The sequence below is a fragment of the Puma concolor genome, chromosome B3 (assembly GCF_028749965.1).
Source record: "Puma concolor isolate L17-30 chromosome B3, mPumCon1.1.hap2, whole genome shotgun sequence".
NCBI classification, from domain to species: Eukaryota; Metazoa; Chordata; class Mammalia; order Carnivora; family Felidae; genus Puma; species Puma concolor.
Window position 1 is genome coordinate 110,456,451 of NC_141672.1, and position 27,174 is coordinate 110,483,624.

Consider the following 27,174-nt stretch of genomic DNA (forward strand, 5'->3'; position numbering starts at 1 on the left):
AACACAGACTTACTGCGTCACAGTTTCCTGGGGTTGGGAGTTGGGCACATTTTAGCTGGGTAGTCTGCTAAGAGTTTCACAAGGCTGAAATCAAGGTGTCTGCCATCTGCTTGACTAGGGAAAGATCTACTTCTAAGTTCCCCCATTTGTTGTTGGCAGAATTCATTTCCTTGTGGCCTTATGACCAAAGTTCCCATTTCCTTGCTAGTTTTTTGGTCCAGGGCTGGTCTCAGATCTTAGGGATTGTTTTTGGGTCCTTGCCATGTGGCCTTCTCCACAGCGCGGGCAGTTTGTTTTTTCAGAGTCAGCAGGAGAGCATCTCTAATGCTTCACCTTCTTTTAAAAGGCTCACCTGATTAGGTAGGTCATAGTGACAGTCTCCCTTTTGGTCAATTCAGAGTCAGTCACTTAGTAACCTAATCATGGAAGCACCGTCTGTCAAGTTCTGGCCTATGAAGGAGAAGGGATTATTACAAGATGTGTATTTCAGGTGGTGGGAATCTTGGGGGCCATCATAGAATTCTGCCTACCGTTATTTACCGTGGATTATTTCCTTAGGATGTTTTCTCAGAAATAGGATGAGGTCTGAGTATTTTATGTTGCTTGACATACATTGCCAAATTTCTTTTTTCAAAGGGTGGTACCTATTTACAGTTTCAGATGTGACTGGAAGCTTATCAATACACTTGATTAATTTCTTGGTACTTGTTACCTGTTTTTAGAGGTGGACACTCCCATCAACCTGGCAAGGGTATTGAAGTTAAGAATTATCTTGTGGATTTGCCAGTCATTCCATCTGGAGAGCTTGGTGGGTAGTATTAGTTACCCACTTGGGCCTCCTTGGTGAGGCAGTTCTCGAATTTGTGTTAACCAGATAATGTAATGTTTGCTGAGCATGTTCTCAGTGACAATTTTGCTTATAGTTTAGTTTGAAGAGTAGTATTGAAAGGTGGTAAATTCTGTCTGGCTGCCTCCATTTTTTACCCCCCTATTAATTAAGCATAGTTTAGGCTTAGCAAGCATAGCCATATTCTTCCTAAAGATTGCTTTTCTAGGGGCGCCTGGGTGGCGCAGTCGGTTAAGCGTCCGACTTCAGCCAGGTCACGATCTTGCGGTCCGTGAGTTCAAGCCCCACGTTGGGTTCTGGGCTGATGGCTCAGAGCCTGGAGCCTGTTTCCGATTCTGTGTCTCCCTCTCTCTCTGCCCCTCCCCCGTTCATGCTCTGTCTCTCTCTGTCCCCAAAATAAATAAACGTTCAAAAAAAGAAAATTAAAAAAAAAAAAAGATTGCTTTTCTTCTTCTTCTTCTTCTTTTTTTTTTTTTAATGTTTATTTATTTTTAAGACAGACAGAGAGTATGAGCAGGGGAGGAGCAGAGAGGGAGGGAGACAGAATCCCAAGCAGGCTCCGTACTGTCACTGCGGGGCTAGAACCCAGGAGTCGTGAAACAATGACCTGAGCCGAAACCAAGAGTTGGACACTTAAATGACTGAGCCACCCAAGCGCCCCAAGATTGCTCGTGCTCTTTAACTCCTTATTTTGCTGTTTTCTGTTCCAGGAATATTTCATAACTCCATCAGTAGATATACAAGAACAGGTGTGTCGTGTTCAAAAACTCCACCATATTCTAGAAATATTAGTCAGTTGCATGCTTTTCATTAAACCCCAACATGAGCTCCTCTTTGCTTTAACACAGTAAGTATTGCTCTTGTTCCTTCCACATAAAAATGTAGTCTCTTATGAAATAGGTGGGGCCAAAATGTGTGCAGTTTTTATTATCAGTTTGGGTAGAATCTGTACACCCTATCTTCACAGTAGCAGAATGGTTCTGAGCCCCTGTCAGAGGAAGGAAAGGCTTTGGATTCAGAAGGACTCAGGTTTGATACTTGGCTCTAGCATTTTGGGACTTTCTGAGGAAGTTTCCTTTCGCTGCATCTTACTTTCTTATCTGTAAACAGGAACTAATAACTTGAAGTGTTTGTCGTCAGGATGAAATGATGTAATGTGTCTAAAGTACCTGACACCTAACGGGTGCTTCATGAATATTTCCTTCTTCTTTTCTTTATAGCCTTATACATTTGGGCCAAAGTAATCATTGCTAGACCTCCAGTGGTAATTGAACGAAACCAAATAGTATTATCCGACTTCTGCCAATAGCACTGCTATAATTTTAGAGATTCTGCCGATCAGTTTGGCTAGAAACAGTTTGGAATGAGCCTCCTACATGGGTTGCCGGTGTCTTATGTGTATTTGAAGCTTCACGGTCGAAATGAGTGAGCCATCCAGTGGATGGACTGGGTTTCTTATTCCCTGTGGAAGGAAATGTACCATTGCCTTTCCCGAATTTAGAATTTGCCTCAGTTGTAAAGGGAAATATTTGAAATTATTATTGTTTACAGAATCTAACATTTATTTTCATTAAAGATGAAGAGTGTAAATGAGTTAACTCTTTAATTCCCCAGAATCTGAAAACCATGGAGGCTGTATCTTTGTCTCTCTTTTGATTCTTACTGGTTTTCTTTTTCTGATACCACTTCCTCCCCCACTTAGTTAGGCCTTTACTTTGGCTTAACTTAATAGGCCTTCTATTAATTTTTACAAATTGAAAAAAAAATTGAGATACCCTTTCAAAATAAAAAACAACCTAACTTTTTTGTTGTGGGGGGGGAGGAGGCATTGGTTTTTTGTTTACTGTTGTGGCCCTGAAATTATTCTTCTGCGGTTGTTTTGGTTAGTGGTACTGGGTGAAATGTTTCTCTTATGAGCTTTAGATGACCAGAAAGCCTTTATCTCCAAGGGACATTTTTTTTTTCCAGAAGAGGTTCTTTTTTTGTTGTTTTCTGTTTGTTTTAGATCCTGCATAAAATACTACAAACAAAATCCTCTTGACGAGCAACACATTTTTCAGCTGCCAGTCAGACCAACTGCTGTAAAAAGCTTATATCAAAGGTCAGCAACTTAATAATTAAATTATACTTTAAGTCTGGCCATAATTCCTTGGCAACTCCTCTGTCCTTTCCCTGGGGGTCTCGTGACCAAGAGCTGTGCTCCACCTCTGCAACCTTAATCATCTCTGTCCTGCTCTTTGACTGCCATCTGGTAGAGTTCACCCTCTCTCCTCTCCCAGACCTTTTGTCTTCTCTTTTTCTACCATTGGGCCTCTAGTCTTTCATTTTTCTCTCAACTTGTAATTCCTTCACTGTATAGGGCAGAAAGTGTAGGCAGAAGGGAAATGACAGATTGGGAAGAAAGTGATCGGGGTAATGATGACAAGTCGAGGATATGCCTGTGAGGAATGAGAGGGTTTGGGATTGGGGAGGTATGGGACTGTGAGGCTAAGGTGACAGATTGGCCATCCACATGGACTCAGGCTGTGTCAAATGATAGGTTCCTCGGCTCTTCCCTCAACAGGTAATGTGCTTGAAATTTCTCTCATACTGAAGCCACTCTGTTTTTATCCTCCATTTTGTTCCCGCGTAGCCAAACCCTGTCATTCCTTGAAACTGCTCTGGCCGAGATCACTGGTGGCCTTCTAATTACCAAATCCAGTGGACAACTTGCCAGTAAAAGAGTGTGCTTTAGCCCCTGGTGTAATCAGCTGGCCCCCCAATTCTTTCTCCTGATGAGTAAGCACTTAGAAGGCTCTTTGGCATTTAACACTATTCCTTTCTTGGATCTCCGTCCCGTTTCTTCATTTCTGTGACACAGCGTTCTGTGTTAAGGTTAATTCCGCCTCTCTGGTCCCCCTCCAAGACCGAGAGGAGTTCTCTCTTCAGGGTCTTCCTCTGCCTGCTTCTTGTGTGGCTTTTCACCAGAACTCCACCTTCTGCCTTCTTTTCTTCTTGCTTTCCGTCTTCCCTGGGTGATTGGACTCACACTCAAAGCCTCAATTCCTCTGGGCTAATGAGAATTCATAACTCCCATCGCTAGCTTCTCCTGAGCTTCAGATCCATGTTTCTAAATTAGGTGTAAATCCCCAACTTCAGTGTCCTGTAGGTAGTTCAGACTCAAACCCCGAAATTTAGAGTTGCGACCTGTTCATCTCTTCTTTCTCAGTGCCTCTCACATGAGGACTTTGCTAATTGTGAGTATAAAAGGAAGGAAGGAAATAACTGGGGCTTTTTTTTTCCCTTTGATGTTTCTTCTTTCCTTAGTGAGAAGCCACAGAAATGGAAAGTGGAAATCAGTGGTGGTCAGAAGAAGGTGAAAACAGTTTGGCAGCTGAGTGACAGTGCACCTGTAGACCATCTGAGTTTCCACAAACCTGGTAAAGATGGTTTGTAATCTATTCAGATAAATTCCAGTAGAAAATAAACTGAATCTTTACTGGCACATTATGGTAGCTCTTGTGCCCAGTTTTAAATAATTTTCCTGAACTCTAGGTGTAAAATGTATTTTTTCTGGGGGAAAAAATCACGGGAGAGTGCTTTTTCTCATCCTGGATAGAGAAACTTTTATTAAAAGAGGTCAAGCAATAGGGATACAAGGAGCAAAAATAGATGAGAAGGTTGAAATGCTAGCTCATACTTCACACTTTTGTGCACTCTCTCAGTGATGATATTTCTACCCTGATGTCTTCTCTGGGAGTGCTGGGAAAAGGTTGAGAATTTTTTGTTTATTTATTTATTTTTGAGAGAGAGCACAAGCAGGGGAGGGGCCGAGAGAGAGAGTCCCAAGCAGGCTCTGTGCTGCCAGTGCAGAGCCCCAGCGCAAGGCTCGAACTCGTGAAACCATGAGATCAGCTCTGAGTCAAAACCAAGAGTTGAACGTTTAACCGACTGAGCTACCCAGGTGCCCTGAGATTTTTTTTTTTTTAATGTGTATTTATTTTTGAGAGGGGGCAAGCACGTGTGAGCATGGGAGGGGCAGAGAGAGAGAAAGAGAGAGAGAGAGAGAGAGAGAGAATCTCAAGCAGGCTCCGTGAGGTCAGCGCAGAGCCAGATGCAGGGCTCCATCTCACGAGCTGTGAGATCATGACCTGTGCCAAAATCCAGAGTCGGATACTTAACTGACTGAGCCACCTAGGTTCCTAGGCGCCTCGAGCTTTCTAATGTTCTGTCATAGATGGTCCACATCAGTCAGAGAATGGGTTTGAGCCCTTGGTGTAATAAGCCAGCTCCAAGTATTCCTCCTTTAGTAAGCACCTGTAAAACTGTTATTTTCAAGTATGTGGATTGCAAGATTCTGTCCTCTCTTTGTGTAGATTTAAAAGGCTTCATTCAGATATTGCAGTGATTATCTAAAATCATATCTGATAGTTTTAAGACCATCTGAAAAGATTTCAGAAGCCTGTAGTCAACCAGTGCTGGTTATTGAACTACAGAACTCTACAAATAGTTCTAGATTGATACCTTGCAAAATTGTTTCCATGAAAGGTTTATTCTCCCCCAAATATTTTTTGATTCAAGCATGATGGAAACTTCTCTGTTCATATGGCTGAATAGTAAAAGCCCTAAAGAAATGGAAAAATTTTCCTGAGAACCATCAGTTAAAATCATCCTGTCTTTTCTAAGTGTGATATGAAACCTGGAGGGTATAAAGCTTGAAAATCAACCACATAAAATTAGAAAAGTTGCAGCATGACAGAAAAATACCAGAGGCAAAACAAATGATAAACAAGGAAGATTAATTTGCAGCTCATGTTCGGAAAAGAGGCTACATTGCCTACTACATAAAGAACTTTCAAATCAGTAAGAAAAATATGTTAATAACTCAATAGAAAAATGCAAGTAAGATGAACAGTTTGCCAAAGAGGAAATTCAGATGTCATCTTGAGAATGAAAGCTGCCCAGGCCCACTTATGATAAGAGAAATGCATATTTATATTATAGAGATACCATCTTTTGCCTGTCAGATAAGCAAAGATCAAAAAATTTGTTATCACGGTACTGGCGAGGATGTGAACAGGCAGGCGGTCAACCTCACACATTGCCGATTGAAGTAGAAGTTTGCATAGCTTCTGTGGAGGGCGATATCTGCCAATATTTTAAAATACAATTTTTGGCCCAGCAGTTTTTTTAGTAGGGATTTATTCCATACATAAAACCAGACATGTGCAAGAAGACCTATGCACAACCTTATTAAGTGTGGTATTGTTTATAGTATTAAAAGCCTGGAAAAAATATGGAGACAGAGGCATAAGAAAAGGTCTGGAAGGATACAATAAAATTTTAACCCTCAGGTGTGGCATGGTGAGGGCAGGGGTGGTTCCCAGCTTTAGGTGAACATTAAAATCACTTAAGGAGGTTTTAAAGTCTTAATACCAAGACCAAGTAAGTCAGAATCTTTGGAGCTACTGCCTGGACAGCAGTGACTTTTTAAAAAATTCTCCGGGTGATTCCATTGTGCAACTAGTTTGAGAACCACCAATTGAAGCATTTTGTTTTAACTGCAAATGTTGTTTAAAAAGATCTATATTGGGGCGCCTGGGTGGCGCAGTTGGTTAAGTGTCCGACTTCAGCCAGGTCACGATCTCGCGGTCCGTGAGTTCGAGCCCCGCGTCAGGCTCTGGGCTGATGGCTCGGAGCCTGGAGCCTGTTTCCGATTCTGTGTCTCCCTCTCTCTGCTCCTCCCCCGTTCATGCTCTGTCTCTCTCTGTCCCAAAAATAAATAAACGTTGAAAAAAAAAAAAAAATTAAAAAAAAAAATAAAAATAAAAAAAATAAAAAGATCTATATTTTATGATTAAAAAGAAAGTTTTAAAGCTGTGAACATATGTGATACGTTTTGGAAAATGCTGTTTTAAATAAATTTTATTACATAAAGATTAAACGTGTTTTATGAGGAAATTCATGCAAGATTAAACACCTTTTTTCAATGATGCTGGATAAGTGAAGTAGAGTGAACGTATCTTCTAGAGTCTTTTTGATGCAGATTACTTCAAAAAGGAGTGAAAGTTATTTTGAATGAGTTAAAACAATTTATGAATAAATACCTGGTCCAGTGACTCCTATGAAAATAAAGAATTCTTATGAAATCCTATATTTGTGTGCTTGGAAAACCACTCACATACTCCATTTTGGCTAGAATTTTATAACCTCTTCTACCCATTGTATATTCCTGATGTGTTTGTCTAGAAATTATTCTGTCACCTCCAGCCCAAAGCAAGACCCACTGGTGAAGGACGCCCTCATTTGTAAGTCACGGGCTATTCATACAAAGCCCCAGTTGTAAATATTAAAGCTCAGTCATGATTTATTTTTTGCCAAAGATTATATGCATTTAAGAGGTTAGGCTTTCTGCTTCATTGGACTGAACTGAGCACTTAGGTCCAATACTAGCTTTTCAAGATATCTAATATTGTGATACTGTTGAGTAAAACATTGAGATCAAAATCAGGAAGACCTAAGAGAGAAGAAATGTCGGGAAGAAAATAATGATTTGGGGTGAACGGGAGCGAACAACAGTGTCTGGGAGAGTGCTGCTCGCCCTGTGGGTACTCTGCAGATGATTGTTGATCATGGTGGGAATATGGAAACCAAAATGTTGACCCACAAGAAAGTGAACATAAGCTCATCTAAATGTTAATTGCATTTGTTTTTGAAATACAACAGCCTTCAGTAGAGAAAAAAAGTGCATATTTGCCTGGCCCTAAGACTAGAAATCTCAAGTAGAAATTGTTTTCCAAAATATATGTTAAGATTGGAAAAAAGAGTTGAACTATAGTGGATGAGGCACAAAAATAGAGCAGTATGTTCCCAAATTAAAAAGAGAATTAAGCTTTGTGAAGTGGCAGTATCATAGCCAGTGAGATTTATCTGAGGTGCTATTATTGCTAATTGAAAAATATAGAATTAAAACAAGTCTGCTTTGTATTTTCTTTAGTCATGTTTTCAGTGCATCAAAGTTTACCATTTATTTATTTATTTATTTATTTATTTATTTATTTATTTATTTTTTTTTTCAACGTTTATTTATTTTTGGGACAGAGAGAGACAGAGCATGAACGGGGGAGGAGCAGAGAGAGAGGGAGACACAGAATCGGAAACAGGCTCCAGGCTCTGAGCCATCAGCCCAGAGCCTGATGCGGGGCTCGAACTCACGGACCGCGAGATCGTGACCTGACTGAAGTCGGACGCTTAACCGACTGCGCCACCCAGGCGCCCCAAAGTTTACCATTTAAAAGAATACTCTCTCTGTCCCAAAAATAAATAAACGTTGAAAAAAAAAAAAATTAAAAAAAAAAAAAAAAAAGGGGGCGCCTGGGTGGCGCAGTCGGTTGGGCGTCCGACTTCAGCCAGGTCACGATCTCGCGGTCCGTGAGTTCGAGCCCCGCGTCGGGCTCTGGGCTGATGGCTCGGAGCCTGGAGCCTGTTTCCGATTCTGTGTCTCCCTCTCTCTCTGCCCCTCCCCCGTTCATGCTCTGTCTCTCTCTGTCCCAAAAATAAATAAACGTTGAAAAAAAAAAAAAAAATTAAAAAAAAAAAAAAGAATTGTCCACGCTGGTTTTTGTCCCCTAAATTCAAAATAGAAGACACATGCCATTCATATTACCTCTTGATTATTATAAAATTCAGCAGTGTATATGGTAGAAAAGCCAGCAGGCTGGTAAGCAATTCTGATCTCTATCTGGTTACAGATGTTTCTGAATTAACATTAAATGGTAGCCTGGAAGAAAGGATGTTCTATACTAACATGGTCACCTGCAGCCAGGTGCATTTCAAGTGAAGTGTGCCAGTGGAGTCCTCTGTAAGGTAGTATGTTCGCTTTTTGTTCTCCAAATACTTTGTAGTGTATTAAGTATCTTATGTTTTAGTTCTTTCTACAACAGAAGTATTGATTTAATACATTTGGAATATGGATTATTTTTCAGTAATCATGTTAAAGGCTTATCAGATGTTATTGAGCAATGCAGGTCTTTAATTTCCTTTTTACCTTCTGTAGTCAGTAAGCCAGATTAATCTTGAAACCAGAGAAACAAAAACATATTTTTGAGTGGTAATGTCTTTGCATTTTAAATCTCTATGTATAGTAGAGAGTTTGATTTCAAAAACATTGATGTGAGAGAAAAACCCTGAAGGAGCCTATCGATTGATGTTGAAAGCAGAGTTCTATTAAAAACATATCTACCCCAGCCCAGTTGTAGGACTAAGCCCCAGATGTAAACACCCTTTTAAAATGTTTAAGATAATATTAACCAAGAAAATTAATGCAATAGCAGTTTCTACTGTCTTACTGTTTTTGTGTTTTAGAAACAATAGAATCAGGTAATGAATAAAATGTCTCTTATTCTTTCTTAAGCCGTGTTTTGTCTCCAAATAAATATTGTTTAATTCTATCAATTTAGCTTAGTTAAGAGTAAAATGGACCTTTATTAAAAAAACAAAACAAAACAATATCTAGGCACAGAGAAGATATTAGACATATTTCTTTAAGGTACTACAATGAAGTTAATTACGTTTAGTGGAAGAAAGTTTATCTCCGAAAAGTGTACGTGCTCATTTACTTGGTACCCACCTAATGCATTTCCCTGGTTGCTTGATAGAATTTAGAACCTGAAGGGATTGTTATGTGCAGATGATTGACTGTCCATCCTGTGTAGGACAGTGCTAAGATGGCAGTTATTTCCACATGAAAGTAATATTACTGGACAGATTTTTAAAAGGAAAAAAAATCAAGTAACAAAATAATTTGTGCACTATGATTCCTTTTTTGTAAAGTGAAAGTAGATGCATAATAGACAGCAAAATATTAACATTGACTCTGACAGGTGATTTTTACTTCATTCATGCTTATTTTTATTTTCTAATTTTTAAATCCTAGCACAAGCCAAAACAAACAAAACAACAACAAAAAAACCCCATTATCACAGAGCCTGAAACCAGAAATGTATATAAACCTTCAAGGCAGAAAAAGGAGAAATGTCCAGAGGATTCTTTACGAAAGATGGATCTATAAAATGGGTAACCCTGTCTCAGCTCTGGCTCTGAAGGAGGAGCATCAGGAGAACTGCGGAGATTAGTATGCAAAGCGTGCAGACTGTAGGTACCACAATCTCCGTCACCATCTGCATGTGACTTAGTAACGGCTCTGAAACGGGAGAGAGAACACCACAAATGAGAGTGTCGTCATTTTAGCGAATATAGCTTCATCTGGAAAGATTCCCCTGCATTGGGGAAAACTTGGAAAATGGCATCATCAAGCTTTGTAATTAATCTCACTTGCTATAAAAGAGAACATGGTTCTCTTAACATTATAAAATGTTATTTAAAAAAAATTACGTGAGGGCTTTGTAATATCCTTCCGAAAATATGGAATAAAGATTGCCTACATTTGGTTCTTCCATAGGTACTGGAATAAAGTCTAAATGTGTGTTATACTTGCACTTACCATAAATTAATGTGAGAATATTGACAGCCATGTCCCCTGGTTTCTGTAATTTTCACTGGGGGGATTTATGAAAGAAAAATCCTTGGCAAATGTCTCCCAACCTTTCAAAGATGTTATTCAAAGATGTATCTTAAGAGGTGGAGGAGTTGCCATATTTTTGTGGGAATTCTTGCACTGTTAAGTAAGTATCTTGAAGAGTTGAATCATAGTGTATTTCACATACGTGATTATATTAATGAACATGTATGTAATTCCTACTGTAGGTTTTGTGCCAGGCACCCTGGCTACGGAGATAAATAAGGCACAGACCCTGCTCCCACTGATTTCATAGGCTCAGCAGTAAATTCTACATCATATGTCTAGGTGATTAAATAAGTTTATTTTGGTTTAAAGGAATATACATCCTTAATATTACCTGGTTATTCAGATGGGAGCAGGGCACAGTGGTATAAAACAGCTATGAAAGTAGCTGAATTGGTAGGATTTGTTTGGTCTAGCACTTTCCACCTCTGATACTACATTAAAGATGGGTTTGTTAAAACAGGAAGTATATTTCTCTGATTGCCCTCATAGAGAAAGACCGAATTCAAAGAAACAAATGATCTGTGCTGGCCTTGTTGATGTGTAGATGCGTCTTTGTTATTCCACATCTCTGAACCTTGGGAACCATGCCTTCCATGAAGTCAGGGACCTTGTTTTATTTATTGCTGTATTCTAGTTACAACACCCCCTAGCTAATAGTGAGTGCTTAATAATTACTTGCTGAATGAGTGAATATAAAATCTGGAGTGTTCTTTGACTTTTCGATGTTTATTCTATTTGAATATGGTTCCATTTTTCCCTCCTTCCACAAAGCCCACTATAACAAAAATAAGTTTATAAATTGACAGTATGATTCAGAAAAATAAAACTAGAGTGGATAAAATATTTCTCTTTTCTGGTAGATTTTTAAAGTATTTGAAATTCTTATAAAATAGAAATTTGACATTGCTTCAAAGTGAAGGAAAAAATTCATTTTTAATTGTGTGTTTTGGAAAGATTGACTTCACGTAGATCCACGTTTTGAGGTTTTGGTAACATCATTATATGTATAATTATGTGCCTTAGTTGTCAAAGGGAAGAATTAAAATATACTCACCTGCAGCAAGCATCTGATTGTTGATTGCACAAGTTTCCAAGGCTTTGAGATACCAACTTTCCACCTAATAAAAATCCACTAGGTAAGTAATGTCATCTTAGACTAATTTTTTGCAGTTTGAAATCTTGTTTTTGTTTTTGTTTTTTTTTTGAGAGAGAGAGCCCATGAATGAGGGAGGAGCAGAGGGAGAGGGAGAGGGAGAGAATCTTAAGCAGGCTTCGTGCCCAGCCGAAGATCCCAACGTGGGCTCCATCTATCTCAAGACCATGAGATCTTGACCTGAGCTGAAATTAAGAGTCAGACACTTAACTGACTGGGCCACCCATATGCCCCTGAAATCAGTTTTAAAATAATGTAGGATTAAGACAAATTTAAATCTGCCTGAAGTTTAGTTAGTATTTATTGAATACCTATGTGCATCTTTGTGAGGGAGTAAAAAAAAAAAAAAAAAAAAGTCTTTATTCTTGAGGAGTTTACAATCTAGCGCTTTTCTAGAAACACCAGACTAGTGAATGCCTATCAGTCACTGCTTCTTTATGTTGCCAGTGGGCTCATCCTAAAAGAATGTTGGTAAACAAGTGAGATTTCTTTTTAGAAATTTTCTTCATGAAGACATTCTAAATTCCCATTTTAATTGCCTGTCATCGATAGCAACTTAGCTGGTAGAAACATTTGTAGGTTACTGAAAATGTTTGGTAGGTTTTAAAGGATTATTAATATTAAGATGAATTATTTTTAATCTCACTTAGGAACTAGTGGGAAAAGAAGTGAAAGTTGTGTGGTCATTATACATTTATTTTACTATTATTTACTGTAACTGTTTTCACATATGTTGAAGAGTAAATAGGCAGTATTTGCATTAAAATATAACATTTAGAACATTTAACTACAAGTCTCTACTGACTGTCATAACCTAAAACATTCAGGATTCCTACATAACTAGTTTGCCCTTCGCGCTCTGCGAGTTAGGACTGAATTTTAAAAGTTAGGATTTGGGGTGTCTGGGTGGCTCAGTTGGTTGGGTGTCCGACTTCTGCTCAGGTCATGATCTCGTACTCTGTGAGTTCAAGCCCTGCATGGGGCTCAGAGCCTGGAGCCTGCTTCGGATTCTGTGTCTCCCTCTCTCTCTGCTCCTTCCCCGCTCATGCTCTTTCTCTCTCACAAAAATGAATAAATGTTACAAAAACAAATTTTAAAGTTAGGATTTAATTTTAAGGCAGGTTTACTCCATTCTAAGCAAATGAGCAAAGAGGTGGCACAAGTTAGGGGAAGAGACAAAGGCCCACAAAACCCTGTTCTCCATGGATGAAGGGAGGAGGGAGTCTCACCACCCTCCTCACCCAAGCTGCTTAGCTCTTCCAAAATCTAGAACAAGTGAGGGGCACCTGGCTGGCTCAGTCTGAAGAGCCTCCGACTCATGATCTTGGGGTTGTGAGTTTGAACCCCACCCTGGGTGTAGAGATTATTTAAAAATGCAGTCTAGAACAAGCAACCTCAATAATTTGCCCTACCTCTCTTCGATTGGGAAACCCATTGGCGGTGATAATCTTCTGGTAATATTGAACTGATGCCTTTGGATAGCGTGGCTTATTTCTGTTGTTAAATTCGACATAGTAGAATCCGTATCTATCTGAATATCCTTTCTCCCATTCAAACTTATCCAACAAAGACCAGGAAGTATACCCTTTGATATTAACACCATCTTTTATAGCTGCAAAGACATTTTGTTCCATTTTTAATATATTTCATTTACTTGGAAACATAATACTGTGAAGATAATTTTAAATGCATTCATTTATGAGATTCAGAAACAAGCTTCAGTCGGTCACGTGTGTTATCAAATTCTGTCCAAGTTAAACAGAAAATTTGTGAAGACAGTGTTGGTCTATAGCTCACCTTTTAGCATTTCGTTTATGTAGCCTTTAAGGTACTGAATTCTCCACTCATCACATAATTGAGTACAGTGTAGTTTTTGAGATGCTCCATTTTCTGTCACATAGATGGGAGGGTTGCCGTATTGAGTCTGAAAGTGAGTCATAGTAAGGAATATCTTAAAAATTCTGACCTCCAATTGGGTTTCTGAGTCTGAGGCACATGCGAGCACTTAGTCAAGCCTGCTCTATTCTAATCGAGTGTGTTTAGCATTTAGTGGATGCCAGTTTACACATTTACTTGGAGGTGAGTGTAGACAGGACAAAGTTCATACGAAAGACTACATTTCTCAATCAGCATCATTGTAGAGAAAATATACCTCAGGCTGTGTTCTTTCTCACATATTTCAAGTGAGAAGGGGCAGCAAAATAAACGTGGGATGAGAATTTGTAGCCACAGGGACATACGTTGAAGCGGTAACTCATAATCAGCGTTGGTCTGTAAAGCCCGGATCTGGTGGTCTCTGAAGAACAACTAACTGAGCTTGTTTTATTAACTTGAAGATGTAGGCACTCTGACTAATTGGAATTAAAATAAAAACTTAAACTAAAATGTAGGCCCCTGGGCCTAAGCTGTAAGATCATGAATTGGGGTAAAAAGTGCCCGTGAAATAGCCGAATGTGATAATCACCTGAGCGAAGTGGAGAAGCCTCCTAAACCCCCATGGCACAGACTGTGGCCACGTCGACCCCAGGTCAGGCCAGTTCGGGTCAACCAGCTCTACTAAGTCACGGTCATTGTGGTAGCTGGGCCCCTGGCGGGAGGGGTAGTTCCTTTCTGTGATGTACCGAGTGGTAAAGTGACCTAATCCCAAGAAATCAGATGTGCCTTTGATGTAGCTTTTCTCTTGGAGCGAGAACACCGGTAACCTTGACATGTCCAGGCCTTGCTCTGCACTCTTTTTCCCTATTGAGAGAGAAAAATAGAAATTCACCAAGTTTTACTTTCTCACGATTCTTTTGCTGTTCATACCACAATCATAGTGGCACGTTGACATAAAAGCTGCCGTCCAGATCCCGGCCTTTGGGACTCATTTGTATGGAAAATATAACCTTAGCCTTTTAAGCTGGAATTTTAACATTTGAATACTATTCAAAATTTTTAAAGTTTATATTGCGCAAAAGCTATATTTTCAGGGGCGCCTGGGTGGCTCAGTTGGTTAAGCGTCTGACTCTTGATTTTGGCTCATGATCTCAGTTTGTGGGTTAGAGCCCCGCGTCTGCACTGTGTCAGCACAGAGCTCGCTTGGAATTCTCTCTCTCTGCCCCTCCCTCATTCATGGTTTCTCTTTCTCTCTCTCTCAAAATAAATTAAAAAAAATTTAAAGTGATATGTTCCATAGATTACTCAGTAAGTGGTATGCAGGCAACATTGTGGCTATATGGAAAAATGTGGCCCTAGATGCCTGTATTCTTAAATACAAAATTGGTAACTTTGCTTGCCTCTGGGAAGAGATGTGGAAGGTCATTGGTGGTGCGGGCCATGGGTGGGGACATATGGTCACATTCACGTACTGTTGTAGTGTAAGCTGGTACCACCTCTGTGTCGGGAAATTTTGTCCTAGCATTTAAAACTGTAAAAGGAGGGGTGCCTGGGTGGCTCAGTCGGTTAAGCATCTGACTTTGGTTCAGGTCATGATCTCGCAGTTCATGAGTTCAAGCCCTGCATCGGGCCTTGTGCTGACAGCTCAGAGCCTGGAGCCTGCTTCGGATTCTCTGTCTCCCTGTCTCTCTGCCTCTCAAAAAATGAATAAGTGTTAAAAAAAAATTTTTTTTTAACTTGGAGAAAGATAGGTCCTTTCCCTGATCATTTCCATATCTGTTCATCCTACGTTTTACTTGCACGTGCAAAAGGATGTATACACGGATCTTCATTGTAGATTGAGTAGCAAAAGATTGCAAACAAATGTCTCTCGAGAGACCGTTTAAATAAATCTATAACCGTACAGCTCTGTGAAGTCACAGAATGATGACTATATACCGGCACTATTGCCAACATGGAAAGAATGCCAGGACACATGTTTAAAGTGGAAGATGCAAAGAATTGCGTTTAACAACTACACACATAGAGCAGCAGTGTTTTTGCCCACATGGGCACAATCCATCTCTGGAAGTATGCTTCCTCCCAGGGGTTGGAAGCAATGAGGAGAGGGAGGGAGGGAAGCTTGACTTCTCACTTTTTACTCTCTGTCTCTCTCTTTTTTTCTTTTTTTTTTTTAGGTGATAGAAGTTTATCGAATACACTGGAAGGGAGTGGCGGGCAGGACAGCAGAGGAGAGGCTGTCTGCCTGTACTCTCTTGTACTTTAAAAAATTTGAAACCGTGTCTCTGTAGAACGTATGCAAAAAAAAAAAAAAAAAGAAAGGGGTTTTAAATGAATAAAGAAGACTAACATTGGTATGAGTTGTAAAATAGAACCATAAAAATGTTTCCAAAGAGGCTATTGGTTTTTAAATGGGTGAAAAGCTTGTATTATTAAATACCTTTATGATCTTAGCGTGTTTTTTTCAGTTACATTCAGTAACTTGAGAAAAACCACAAGGCATTGTCTCTGGACCGTCTAATACAGTAGCCACTGGCTACGTGTGGCCATTGGACTATGGCCAGTGTGACTGTATCTCTGGGTCAGTCACACTGAAGGACTACGTTTTTAATTTTTTAAAAATTTGAATTTAAATAGACACAAATGACTCCAGACTCTCGTATCAGAAGTCATAGATACAGAACTTCTCTCCATCATCACTGGAAGTTCTGTTGGACAGCACTGGCCTAGAAGTACTTTTGTTCACATATTTATTGCGCTTATGCCTGGAAGTAATTTGTGTACAAGATTTCTGGCAGAATGCTTTCACTAAAGAAAACATGGACTGCTCAGAGAATCCTTCCGTACACATCATACAAGGAAAAACTCAGCCCGGTTTCCATTAGAGTTACCACAAAATTGGAGCGGACGGAGTCTGGAATTACTGGCCTTAAGCCCAAGAACTGTCCTATGAGCAATAATTCGGCTCCTTTAGTGCCATCCTGCTGTGGCTCCCGCTACGGCCTCCGAGGGTCCCGAGAGTGAATGTGCCGTGTAAATGACGGGCTGTGCCTGCAAAGCGGGGTGCCTGCCCCGTCCTGAGGGCTTTTCCTTGTGCACCTTGAGGAAATCCTTCTCGGGATTTCGAACACATGGGCATAGATAGATGTGTCACGGACCTAGTTATTGCCAAGGGATTTTTAGAGATTATTTGTGTAATCCTTCCTTTTCAGATGATAAAAATGACAGCCGAAGAGGTGAGACACCGTGCCCAGAACCGCTCACCGGTTAGCGGCAGAGTCAGAATTAGAATCTGCTCCTATTCCAGGTAAGTCTGATAAGCGGTGCCTTAGAAAGAGACAATTTTGAAATGTCGACAGTTCTCTCTTAGTCAAACATCCAAAATAGCCTTGCCGTGTGAGATTGTAACCTATTTACAATCTTAACCTTGTCTCTTTTTTTAGGGGCACGCAGACCGATACCTCTAAATAAACAGAGATAATACTTTTAGATTCGTGTGGCCAGACACGATTGGCTGCCCCCCAAGTCAGTAGCACCAGGCCTGTCTTCTTTCTTATCCTCTTCCACATCCTCTTCCAAGGGGCCATATCCTTTATGAGAGTCCTGGCTTCCCCAGCCTCTGAGGTCCTGGTGGTCTAAGGCATTTCCTGGGGCATGTGACAGTTCCATCCCTTGAGGACATCCCTTGTAGGGAAGTTGGTTGTGAGTGGAGGTTGTTTTCTGGGGAGATTTTCCTTGTTCTTAAAAAATGGGTATGCTGGAGCTATTTCTGTTTTTCTGGAAAGATGTGATGTGGGAAGACATGATGCCTGGAGCTTCCGCAGCCATTTTGTGGCTGATAGGAGCGTTGATGGGCTGGCTAAGGTGCCAGAGTCAAAGATGGAATGAGCCTTGGTCCACAAAGACATCCCTGAAGGCGGGAGTACCCAGCCCTGGATCACCCTTTTCTGGACTCAGTACCTGGGATGATAAATCCCCTACTTTTCAAGCCATTTTAGTTGGCGTTTTCTGTTATATGGCACTTAAAAGCCCCCAAGTTGATTCAGCCTTGGGAGCTCTATGTGTCTTTATTCTCTTCTCAGATACTGTGGAAACCAGAGCTTGGAAAGCATTCCTCAAGTAATAGAACCAACACTGCCCGTGACTGTGTCTTTGACCTCTCTCTCTTACTTCACTTAAAATGAGATGGAGTGGAGTGGGGAGAAAGAGGCAGGACGGCAGAACGCAAAAGAAAGCAGCCCAGAAAATTGCTGTGTTTCCCCCTGGGTTCTGAAACTCCCAATCTCCACGTCTGGGGATGTGTCCTTCCTCCCCTCCCCCCAGCTCAAAAAACCAGTTCTCAGTTCCTTGGGGGCTGGGCTACCCCTTGAGTGCCTCACCCAAGCCCAGCGTGTTCCTCCACCCCTGTCTCCCGCCTCTCCACCCCTTCACTTGGGCTCAGTACTGTTGCTGTGGTGCCTGGAACTAAAGTGTGATGTGGCTCACCGATCCGGTCCTTCATGACTTGGGGGTAGTCGCCGGCATAGATGGGGTTGGCAAACCAGCCCAGGCAGAACTGTAGGTATCTCTCGGCAGCTTCTATGTCCTTGGGGCTATTGATGTCCATGGGCTCCCCCCAATCGCAGTTTAATGAGATCCCCACCAGACCTTAAAAGAAAAGGCAGGGGAGGGGCGCCTGGGTGGCTCAGTTTGTTGAGCTTCCGACCCTTCGATTTTGGCTCAGGTCATTGTCCCGTGGTTGTGGGATCGAGCCTCACGTTGGGCTCCGCACTGGGAATATGGAGCCTGTTTAAGACACTCTCTCTCTCTCTCTCTTTCTCTCTCTCTCTCTCTCTCTCTCTCCCTATGCCCCTCTCCCTCACTCTCTCGCTCTCTCAAAAAAAAAAAAAAAAAAAGGGCAGGTGGTGGCAGGGGTGAAGGGTATCGCCCCGCGAGGGGTATGTTCCTAGCATGTGGGTGGTGAGGCTCACCTCGCTGCTTGCCGCGCCACGTGCTGTTGTAGGAATGCCAGGCTTGGGCGTGGGCCTGAAAACAGAGGGGTGCATCAGAGGTGCCTGGCTGGCGCACGTCTCCCTCTGTCCTGACTAGGGATCCGATTTGACTGAGAGTCCCAGGTTTTCCCTGGGTCCAGCCTTGATTATCCCAATCCCTTGTCTCCCTTCTTCCGACCTCCAGACGCACGTGTTTCCTTTGTTCTGTAGAGAAACTCGGTCTCACTCTGGCACAAACACACAAACCACCTCTTTGTGATATTTCTTGTTTCTAAGATTTTTGGGTAAGGCTCCTCGTGTTGTTCCTACTCGTTCTCTGTGGTTAACTAGGCAATACCTTTCCCAGAGTTGCTCAGGAAGTTAGGAAAATACCAAGCATCTGGAACAGTCTTAAGACTAGAATTGAAAATGTGCTGACATGCCTTCTCTCCATACTCTCTTGCCGGTGACCCACTGATGCCTTCAGAGCTCTGCCCTTCGAGTATCCACAGTTTAAGGACTCATATGCCAAGTGTAGAAGGAATGAGAAAGTTCTCTCCCTGACAGGAATTTGAGAGTCTAGTATGTCACTGAGGGGCCCCTTGGCTTTCTGCTTGATCAGATTGTCCCCTTCCACTGAGAGTCCACTGGGACCATCCTGTCATGCCTCACACCCCTGTTCCCTAGGCAACGTTGCCTGTACCCTCCTATGTGTCCTACAGTGTGACCCAGTCCCTCCCCCTTCTAAAGCCTCTCCAGCAGCCTTGTAATACCTGAGTCACCCCAGCGTCTCCTCTGTCTCCTTCACTCCCGTGCCCTTACTGAGCTTGGCTGCCCCAAAGAACATCCCCAATGCAGCTCTTCCAAGAAGACGCCAGCTTTCCCCTCACACCTCGCATACCTTAGGGTAGTGTCTGTCTTGCTCCTTCCTGCTGCTTCCAAACTATTTCTCCTTCCAAAATCCCAGGTCCTTTGAAGTCCATGCTCTGAGACAAACACTCCTAACTCCTTACTGTTGTCCTTCAACCTCCAGTTACTGCCGCTCATTCATTGAAGACTTTAGCCCCTGGTTCACTGGTGTCCCGCCCCTTCTTCCTGTCACCAGTCCTCTCAAGGCTGTTTAGACATGTAGGTGACAAGTTTTCACGTGCATGCGCTCCATCCCCTTGACTGGATTGTAAGCTCTAGGGAGCAGCCACTCTATTGTCTCGGCAAGTGCCCAGCACTGGATGACCGGGCACTCCCTCCATAAATCCTCATGGGATGCAAGTGAGTGGTGCGAAGGTGTGGTGGAATATGCTGGAACCGCAGATGACGGAGCTCAGGCTCAGACCCCTGGGGTAGGCCGAGCCGACACTGAGGGTTGTTCCTCTGCCTTGAACCCCACCTTCACTCCCACAAGGACCCACCTCACCTTAATGATATGGTGTGCCGCCTTGTACAGGCCCGTGCCGTGGAGTTGCAAGCCGGGAGCGTGGTGGCCCGTCTCATAGCCTTCTTCTGCCATCGTCTACAGGGGCGGCAAGTGGGGCCCACAGGGCCTGTGAGAAGGAGCAGGAGCGCCGTGGTCTGGGAAGCGGGGCTTCCCCCCTGGAGAAGGGCCCTGCTTACCCGAGGGTCACTGAAAGTGATCCAGTGCTTCACCCGGTCCCCAAAGGCCTCAAAGCACAGATCGGCATAATCACGGAAGTAGTTGGCCATGCTCACATTCTGCCACCCGCCGTACTTGACCTGGAGCAGCTGGTGGAGAGAGAAGCAGGTGCCCCAAGGATCTGTCTCCAGAAAAGACTTTTGGAGTCGATAGGCCACGCTCGTGGGAGAAACAAGGGTGATGACAACCACAGAGGCTGTTTAGAGCAACGGAGAGCAAAGATGGGGGACCTTGGATGTGACAACTTGAGGATGGTGGCCAGCAATGAACCATGAGGCAACATCAGTGTGGGGACATGTCACACCTTATACAAACAAGAGGGAAGGGACAGAGAAGCTGTGAGACTCTCTCGCTTGGAAGGAACGTGATAGATTGAATATTTAAGGAAACTGGCCAAGGGGGAGAGGTCTGATACTGGGAAAAGAACCTCGAATACACATTCAGAAGAAATAAGAGATGATGCAGGACATGGAACCTCTGATTAGGATTTTGAGGGCCGTGCGGATGTCAGAAACCATAGAAGCTCTATTGTGAGGATGGGCTCTGCCTTCTTCAGTGGAAGACTCTCTTCCAACCAAAGGCATCTGCTTGTGAAGGTGGGATTTTCCCAAGATGCATCATTCCACTGAGATTGCCTCATGGGTTTGAGGGGATGCTAAAGGGCTAGGTTAGTGAAAGCGGGGGAAGAAGCTGGCGTGAGGCTTCCGGTTTATCTCCCTGAAGTCTGCTCCATGGCCCCAGTCCCAGCATAGAGGTCTCTGGTGGCTCCCCTTCCTGCAGAATGATCCCAGTCGCCTTAGCTCGGCAGTCAAGGCCTCCGGGGCCTGGTCCCAAGCTACGCCTCCAAACCTCCATCCCTCCTCCTCCTGCTTGCTCCCCAAACTCTTAACCCCATCACTTGCCAAGGCCCTCAAACCAGAGCACCCCTTCCACCCCACGCCCAGCACTTTGAAGCAGTGATGGGACCCCCGCCTCTTCCCAACATCTCCCTGAGGCCACATCTCTGTTCTCTGACCTCCTATGACCTGTGTCACAGAGAGTGACACACACGGCTCCTCTCCCAGGGGGCCTTGTGGAATGAAGGAAAGAATTGCTTGAAGAGTGAGGTTGAGACTTAACAGAAATGGCTTGGGGGGCTGTACTCCTATGATACCAGCTCAGACAAGTACATTAATTATGCCACGTCATCAAATCTTACTCAAAAGAGGTTTCTTTTTAGTTTGGTTTGTTGTTTTTAGGCCAAATGTTTTTGGAAAACATTGAAATCTGCCCTCATCGCCTGTTACAAATATCAGTTAAACCAGCCCGACGTCCTCCATGGGCGGGTCAGGCTTCTTCACTCCTCCCCATCTCCCAGTCCAGACCCCAGCCTCTGCCCCCACCTTGCCAACCCCAGTCCCCAAATCAGGCCCCCCGTGCTGAGCGGAGCCCCCCGGGCCTCCGTCTGGGCTGCATTAGCCTCACCTGCGGGAGATCCCAGTGGTGCAAGGTCACGATGGGGGTGATGTTGCTCTTGAGGAGGACGTCGATGAAGTCGCTGTAAAACTTGACTCCCCTCTTGTTCACCTTGTCAGCTGAAGGTGAAATAAGGGGGCGTTGGCCTTCTGAAGCACAGTGCTCCTGGGCCCTGTGGCCTTTCTTGGGCCCGAAATCACCCCCGCCGGCCCGGTTCTGGGTCTGGTACGACACGGGAGCCCAGCTGCCTGCAGAACCTGTAATGGCTGCTGCCAGAGAAGCCATGTTCCAGGCTGCTCTCCCTCCCCAGCACTCTGTAGTGTCCCCTCAAAGCCGACGTGGCCAAAAGGACCTGCACTTGGGCTTGGGAGGGTCTGCCCTGTCTCACCTCGGATGCCTGTGGGCAGGAGCCGAGGCCAAGACAGGGAGAATCGATAGTGGTTCACATGCAGCTCCCTCAGCAGAACGACGTCCTCCTGCGCAGACAGGGGCGCCAGGTGGGGAGTGGTCACCTAGGACTCTGGGGCGGGGCTCACGCTGCCCCCCTCCCCCCCATGCTCACTCCTCCTCATTCATACAATGGGTGTGAAAGCACCTGCCCCCTTTCTCCTGGGGATATGCCAAGAGTCAAATAAATGCAGGGTATGGGGATGCTGTGAGATGTCAATTGGGGTGTTCCTAATAAACTTGGGTGATGAGTCCCCCAAGAAGTCGGCCCAGAGAGGAAAAGTGGGTCCTGAGCAGAGGGACCCCCTCCACGGGGCCAATTCACAAGCAGAGACCAAGGGCTCAGGCTACTGTGGTCTGTAGACCCCAGGGTCATGGCACCAGCCTTTCAGCTGTCCATCACTTGGACTAAGGCCCTGGCTCAGGTGGGGCCCTGCTATCCTTTCCTCCAACGTCTACCCTCCCACCTCTTGCACATCCCCTGCCCCCCAATCCCCAGCCACCAACAGCCCCACCTCTTTTTCCTGCAGTGGACTAGGGGGTGTTTAACAGAACACTAGATTGACATTGTCCTCCGGGCTCCCCGGTGTGTCACTGTCCACCTCTCAGGTGCGTACTCACCTGCACACACACTCATCACTCACCTGCACTTTGTAGTAACCATCACAAGCCACATCTGCTGTCTCATCCCCAAGCACCTTTCCCTTCCCACTGTGAGTGAAGGCATCCCAAATGCTGGGCCCTTTCCCATCCTGGTCCCAGGCTCCCTCTGTCTGGAAGGCAGAACTGCCCGTGCCCCACGAGAAGCCTGCAAGTAGAGACCTCAAACTGGGCCCTGGGCCCCTTCCCACTCCCCACCCAGCACCTGGACTCTGGGCTGTTCGTCCTCAGCCACGGGGCAGGCCCCCTCCCCAGCCGCCTGCCCCCGGCTCCCTACGAGTGGGAACCTATGGGTCAGGGCGAGGGCAGACATAATACATTTAAAACACTTAATTTGCACAGTTTTAGCTGTGATTAACGTTTACTGCCTGTATAGTAAGCTTAAAGAATCTGTTCGGAGATTCATTTATTTTAGAACAACAATACGGAGTTACTTTTCCCATCCTACCTGTCGGGAAACGAAAACACCAAACTCTCTGGCAAGCCAGCCCAAGGTGGGCAAGCTGACAGACAGACGGACAGACCAACAGAGGAATGGACATACCAAGTGGGAAGGTTCCATAGTAGAAGGAGGCCTCTTCTGGGGATCCCTTCCTGGTGGCCCCCAGCCTGGACACCAGCAGTAGCACCCACCAAAGTGGGACAGCCCGCACTGGCTTCATGGCACCCGGCCCTCCCCCATTCCTGAAAAAGCAGCCAGGGCTGGGGGCGGGGGGCAGGTCCCAGCTTGGGGGGGGGGGGCAAAGGTCAGGAGGGGAGGAAGATGGGACAAGGCGGGGCTGCTCTATCTAGAGAGGCGTTGGCTCTCTCTAGAGAGCTGGGCCCTTGCCCTGCTGGGAGCCACCAGCAGAGGCTGAGGCTGAACACCAGGTCTGATAAAGGAGGAGATGGACACTGGGCTTGGGGGGCTCCGGGTCTGATGCACAAGGCTCCAAACCACCCCTGCTCCCCATCTGACGGGGGATACCCAGCCCATACCCTGTGAGAGGCCCTGATTGCATGGGAAGACCACTGTTGCCTTAGAGAAGCTCCACTCAGTAGGGGAGGCGAGACAGCCCCCAGAGCCCCTGCAGCACCCCCACCTATATACCGTGGCGTGTGCAGAGGCACAGACCTCTCCCCAAGCTGGGGATCACGAGCAGGGTTGCCGTCCCAGGGCCTCCAGTCCTGAGGATCAGGACGATGCCCTCCCACTGGGATCCCCGCTCTGGTGCAGCCCGGCCAGGTTACCTGGGATCGTTGTGGGTGCCAGACACCCTCAGAGTAGCAGCGGCAGCCAGAGTGCTCCCGGACTGAACCCAGGGCCTGTGTTGCCCCTGAGAGCAGAGCCCAGAGCATAGCGAAGGCTCTGGTTGGGGGTGTGGTCAGCGGCCTCACCTCCCTCTACAAAGAGCTTCAATAGCCCCATTCAGTGGGGAGGGCAGGAATGCTGAGCTGGCCAGTGGGGCCTGAGTCAGCAGCAGGGGCAGCTTGGCCCTGGGCCCTGGGGCAGCGAGTCAGCCCCCTCTCAGGGCAGAGGGGCAGAGACCCATGCCCTCTGGCCCCTTCTGGGCCTGATGCACCACGTTCCACACACCTTTCGCCTACGAAGCTCCCGGTGGGGGTGGCGTGATGGGAATCAGCATTTGCAGGCATCTGTGTCCACCTCTCCCTGCTGCCAGAGAGAATTCATGGCAGAAGGTGAAGTTGGTTTTTCTACCTCGCCTCCTCTGTCTGGAACCTTCACTCCCTCGCTCACTCAACCAGAACTGTTGCTGGAAAACCCTGGAGGCCCAGCCCCTGTGGCTTCCCATCCCGGCTGCCCAGGTCCCCCAGTGTGATTCCCTTCACCTCATTCACTTCCAGCTCCCCCGCCTTTAACTGAGCCTCTGTGGGGCTCTCTCAGCTGGCTGCCTCGTAGCCCTCTGTGGTTGATGATGAACCTCTTTCTGGCTGAGTGACACAGGACTTGGCCTGTGCCCTCCACGGGCTCCATGTCTGGGGAGAAAGGCCGGGAAGGAGAGGGAAAGTGAGGTGGTTCTAAATACTGTACTGAGGGCTCAGGGCTCTGATGGAAGGATAGGACACTGTGGAGGCTCACGGAGGTGGGGCTGGCTTCACAGGAGAGGGGACATTGGACATGACACTTGAAGGCTGCAGAGGTGTTGGCTAGGTGGCATGGAACAGGGAAGGCACGGGAACGGACAGAGAGAACAGCCTGAGCGAAGGCCCCGAGGTGTGTTTGGGGAACTGGGAGTTTGATATCTTCTCTTGCATCTGTCGTGCAGTGCCCAGGTAGGGCCATGTCCTCGGGGTGAGCAGGCCGCGTGGACAGCCACTGGAGCGGCCATCTCTGCTGGGCGTGGACTGCTGTGGTGTCCGAGGTCAGTGCTCTGCTGTTTGCACCAGGGCTGGTGCCTGCCTCAGCAAGCTGGGGGCTCTGGGGACCCTGCTCTCTGGGCTGAGGTAGGTAAGAAACGTGAAACGTTAAGAGCTGATGTCATCTCTGAAAAATGCCCCCTTCCTGCAGAGCCAGGGGCCCAGTGTTTGTGTTGGAGGGGATGGTCAACCTGGCATGGCCGGAGCTGCTTGGGGCCGTCTGTCTCCACTGTCCCATTCCTGTTCTCCTTTCCACGAGCTCCAAGCCTGGCTCTGGCTGGAAGGACCTGGGTCTCATGGCAGGGTGACTGACCCTTCTACTACTTCTCCCCCTCAGTCCAGGGGCTGCTTGGGTCCAGCCTGAGGCCTGCAGCAACGAGGGCAGACCCTTCCTTTGAGGAGGGGGTGGGTCTGAAGTCCCTGGGGGGCCAGGCCTGGCTGAAGAGCAGGTGTGTTGAGGGACCGGAGTTTTGGGCCCTTGTAGCTCCTCCTCTCCCCTCCCTGCAAGGGGCTTCAGAGTTGGGGACCCCTCTTCCAGTAGCCCCTGCTGGACCCAGCACATAACCCAAGCCCTGTGACTTTTAGGAAGTGACTTGGTAAAGGCAAAAGTCCGGGGAGCGCTGGCGGGTGCCAGGTATTTGGGTATGGATATGGGAGGGGCTTAGCTCTGCCTGCTCTGTGGCTCAGGACCCTTCAGAGCCACCCGAAGGGCTGGAGTGGGAAAGCCACTTAGGATTCAGGAAAACAGATTCCTGCCTCCATGTAGCCAAGGAGCTGTGGGATCCAGTGACGGTGGCTTTCTCTCTGTGGGACTGAGACTCCCTACCTGTAAAATGAGAGCGGCTCTCTCCGGGTCCCCGGGACCCAGCGATTCTCTGGCCCTAGGAGCTAGTCTCTTTTGCTCCAGGGGGTTCTCTAGGCTCCATCCACCGCTACCCCCAGCCCTGCAACCCAACTCTGCCTTGTCCAGACCTGAGCTAAGGGGACAAGTCCCAGGAGACAAAGTTTAATCTTGGCATGCTGTGTGACATTGGGCTACCCATTGCCCCCCTCTGGGCCTTTGTTTCCTCCTCTATAAAAAAAATAGGAGGCTGGCTACCAGCTGTCTGGTCTTCCTGAGCTCTGGGGTTCCATGAAAGAGGCGATAGGCTGTTTTCAGGTGGTTGTGGTTTTGAGCAGCACTGAAGATGCTGGGGGGAAGGTAGGGGGTTTGCTGGGGTGACAGTGGGGCTGCCTCACAGGAGCTGGTCAGGAGGTTGTGGTGTGTGTGTGTATGTGTGTGTGTGTGTCTCCAGGGAGTGTTGGGGAGAGGAGCCCATTCCGGGGTGCAGAGTCGTCCTGGGGAGCAGGAACACAAGGACGGGAGTGGGGTGCTTGGTTTATAAGGAGCACTCTGGGCCCAAGTTAGACTTCCTTCCTCCCTTCCTTCCTTCCTTCCTTCCTTCCTTCCTTCCTTCCTTCCTTCCTTCCTTCCTTCCTTTCAGTTGATTTATTTAATTTGAAAGAGAGGGAGCAAGCAAGCGGGCGGGGGAGTGGCAGAGAGGGAGGGAGAGAGAGAATCCCAAGCAGGCTCTGCACTGTCATCAGAGCCCAACGTGGGGCTCGATCTCACAAACCATGAGATCACGACCTGAGCCGAAATCAAGAGTCGGGTGCTCAACCGATTGAGCCACCCAGGCGCCCCCTGAGTCAGACTTTCTTAGGATGGAGCAGAGACAAGTTGTCTGTGACAGGCCTTTGGGAGAGGGGGTGGGGGTGGGGTGGAAGGGATGGGGTGGGTGGCAGGTGGAGCAGGAAGGGGCAGTGGTTAGGATCGAAGGGTCTGGAGTCAAATATAACTTTGCATCCCAGCTCAGCATCTGCCAGCTGAGTGTTACATCCAAGTTCCTGAACTTCTCTGAACCGTTTCTCTTGCATAAATGGGGCTGACAAGAGGCACCTGGGTGGCTCGGTCGGTTCAGCATCTGACTTCGGCTCAGGTCATGATCTCGCGGTTTGTGAGTTCGAGCCCTGTGTCAGGCTCTGTGCTGACAGCTCAGAACCTGGAGCCCGCTTCAGATTCTGTGTCTCCCTCTCTCTCTGCCCCTCTCCTGCTTGTGCTCTCTCTCTCTCTCAAAAATAAATAAACATTAAAAGTTTTTTAATGAATGGGGCTGACAATCATATACCCACTCCCTGGGGTCATTTAAACAT

At 46.0% G+C, this 27,174-nt stretch overlaps 2 protein-coding genes and 1 pseudogene across 9 annotated transcripts in view; 2 read left to right on the forward strand and 1 right to left on the reverse strand.

The window, feature by feature from the left end:
• Positions 1 to 11,471, forward strand: part of ZWILCH (zwilch kinetochore protein) — a 38,275-nt gene extending 26,804 nt beyond the window's left edge. For 5 of the 6 annotated variants that reach the window (XM_086711002.1, XM_086711005.1, XM_086711006.1 and 2 more), the window contains 5 exons: positions 1,558 to 1,694; positions 2,853 to 2,948; positions 4,154 to 4,266; positions 8,578 to 8,692; positions 9,762 to 11,471. In XM_086711002.1, coding sequence (XP_086567128.1) covers positions 1,558 to 1,694; positions 2,853 to 2,948; positions 4,154 to 4,266; positions 8,578 to 8,666 — 435 coding nt within the window. In that variant the 3' untranslated portion in view covers positions 8,667 to 8,692; positions 9,762 to 11,471. Of the gene's footprint in view, positions 1 to 1,557; positions 1,695 to 2,852; positions 2,949 to 4,153; positions 4,267 to 7,075; positions 7,837 to 8,577; positions 8,693 to 9,761 lie in introns of those variants that run through there. The other variant, XM_086711004.1, reaches the window with a different exon arrangement.
• On the forward strand, positions 7,717 to 7,834 carry LOC112856517 (U4 spliceosomal RNA; annotated as a pseudogene).
• Positions 9,710 to 24,044, reverse strand: LCTL (lactase like). Of its 3 annotated transcripts, none has more exons than XM_025919725.2 (14): positions 23,854 to 24,038; positions 23,168 to 23,307; positions 22,608 to 22,771; positions 21,905 to 21,992; positions 21,526 to 21,635; positions 20,022 to 20,150; positions 19,825 to 19,920; positions 18,411 to 18,465; positions 17,926 to 18,087; positions 14,030 to 14,304; positions 13,363 to 13,489; positions 12,978 to 13,177; positions 11,467 to 11,530; positions 9,710 to 10,028 (listed from the first exon to the last, which is right to left on the reverse strand). In XM_025919725.2, the coding sequence occupies exons 2-14, from the start codon at positions 23,283 to 23,285 to the stop codon at positions 9,913 to 9,915; spliced, it is 1,704 nt and encodes a 567-aa protein (XP_025775510.2). In that variant the 5' UTR covers positions 23,286 to 23,307; positions 23,854 to 24,038; the 3' UTR covers positions 9,710 to 9,912. The 3 variants fall into 3 exon arrangements, with proteins under 3 accessions (XP_025775510.2, XP_086567135.1, XP_086567136.1); XM_086711009.1 differs by having other exon boundaries at positions 23,168 to 23,325; positions 23,854 to 24,036; XM_086711010.1 differs by lacking the exon at positions 12,978 to 13,177 and having other exon boundaries at positions 23,168 to 23,325; positions 23,854 to 24,044.
• Between the last annotated feature and the right edge of the window lie 3,130 nt (positions 24,045 to 27,174).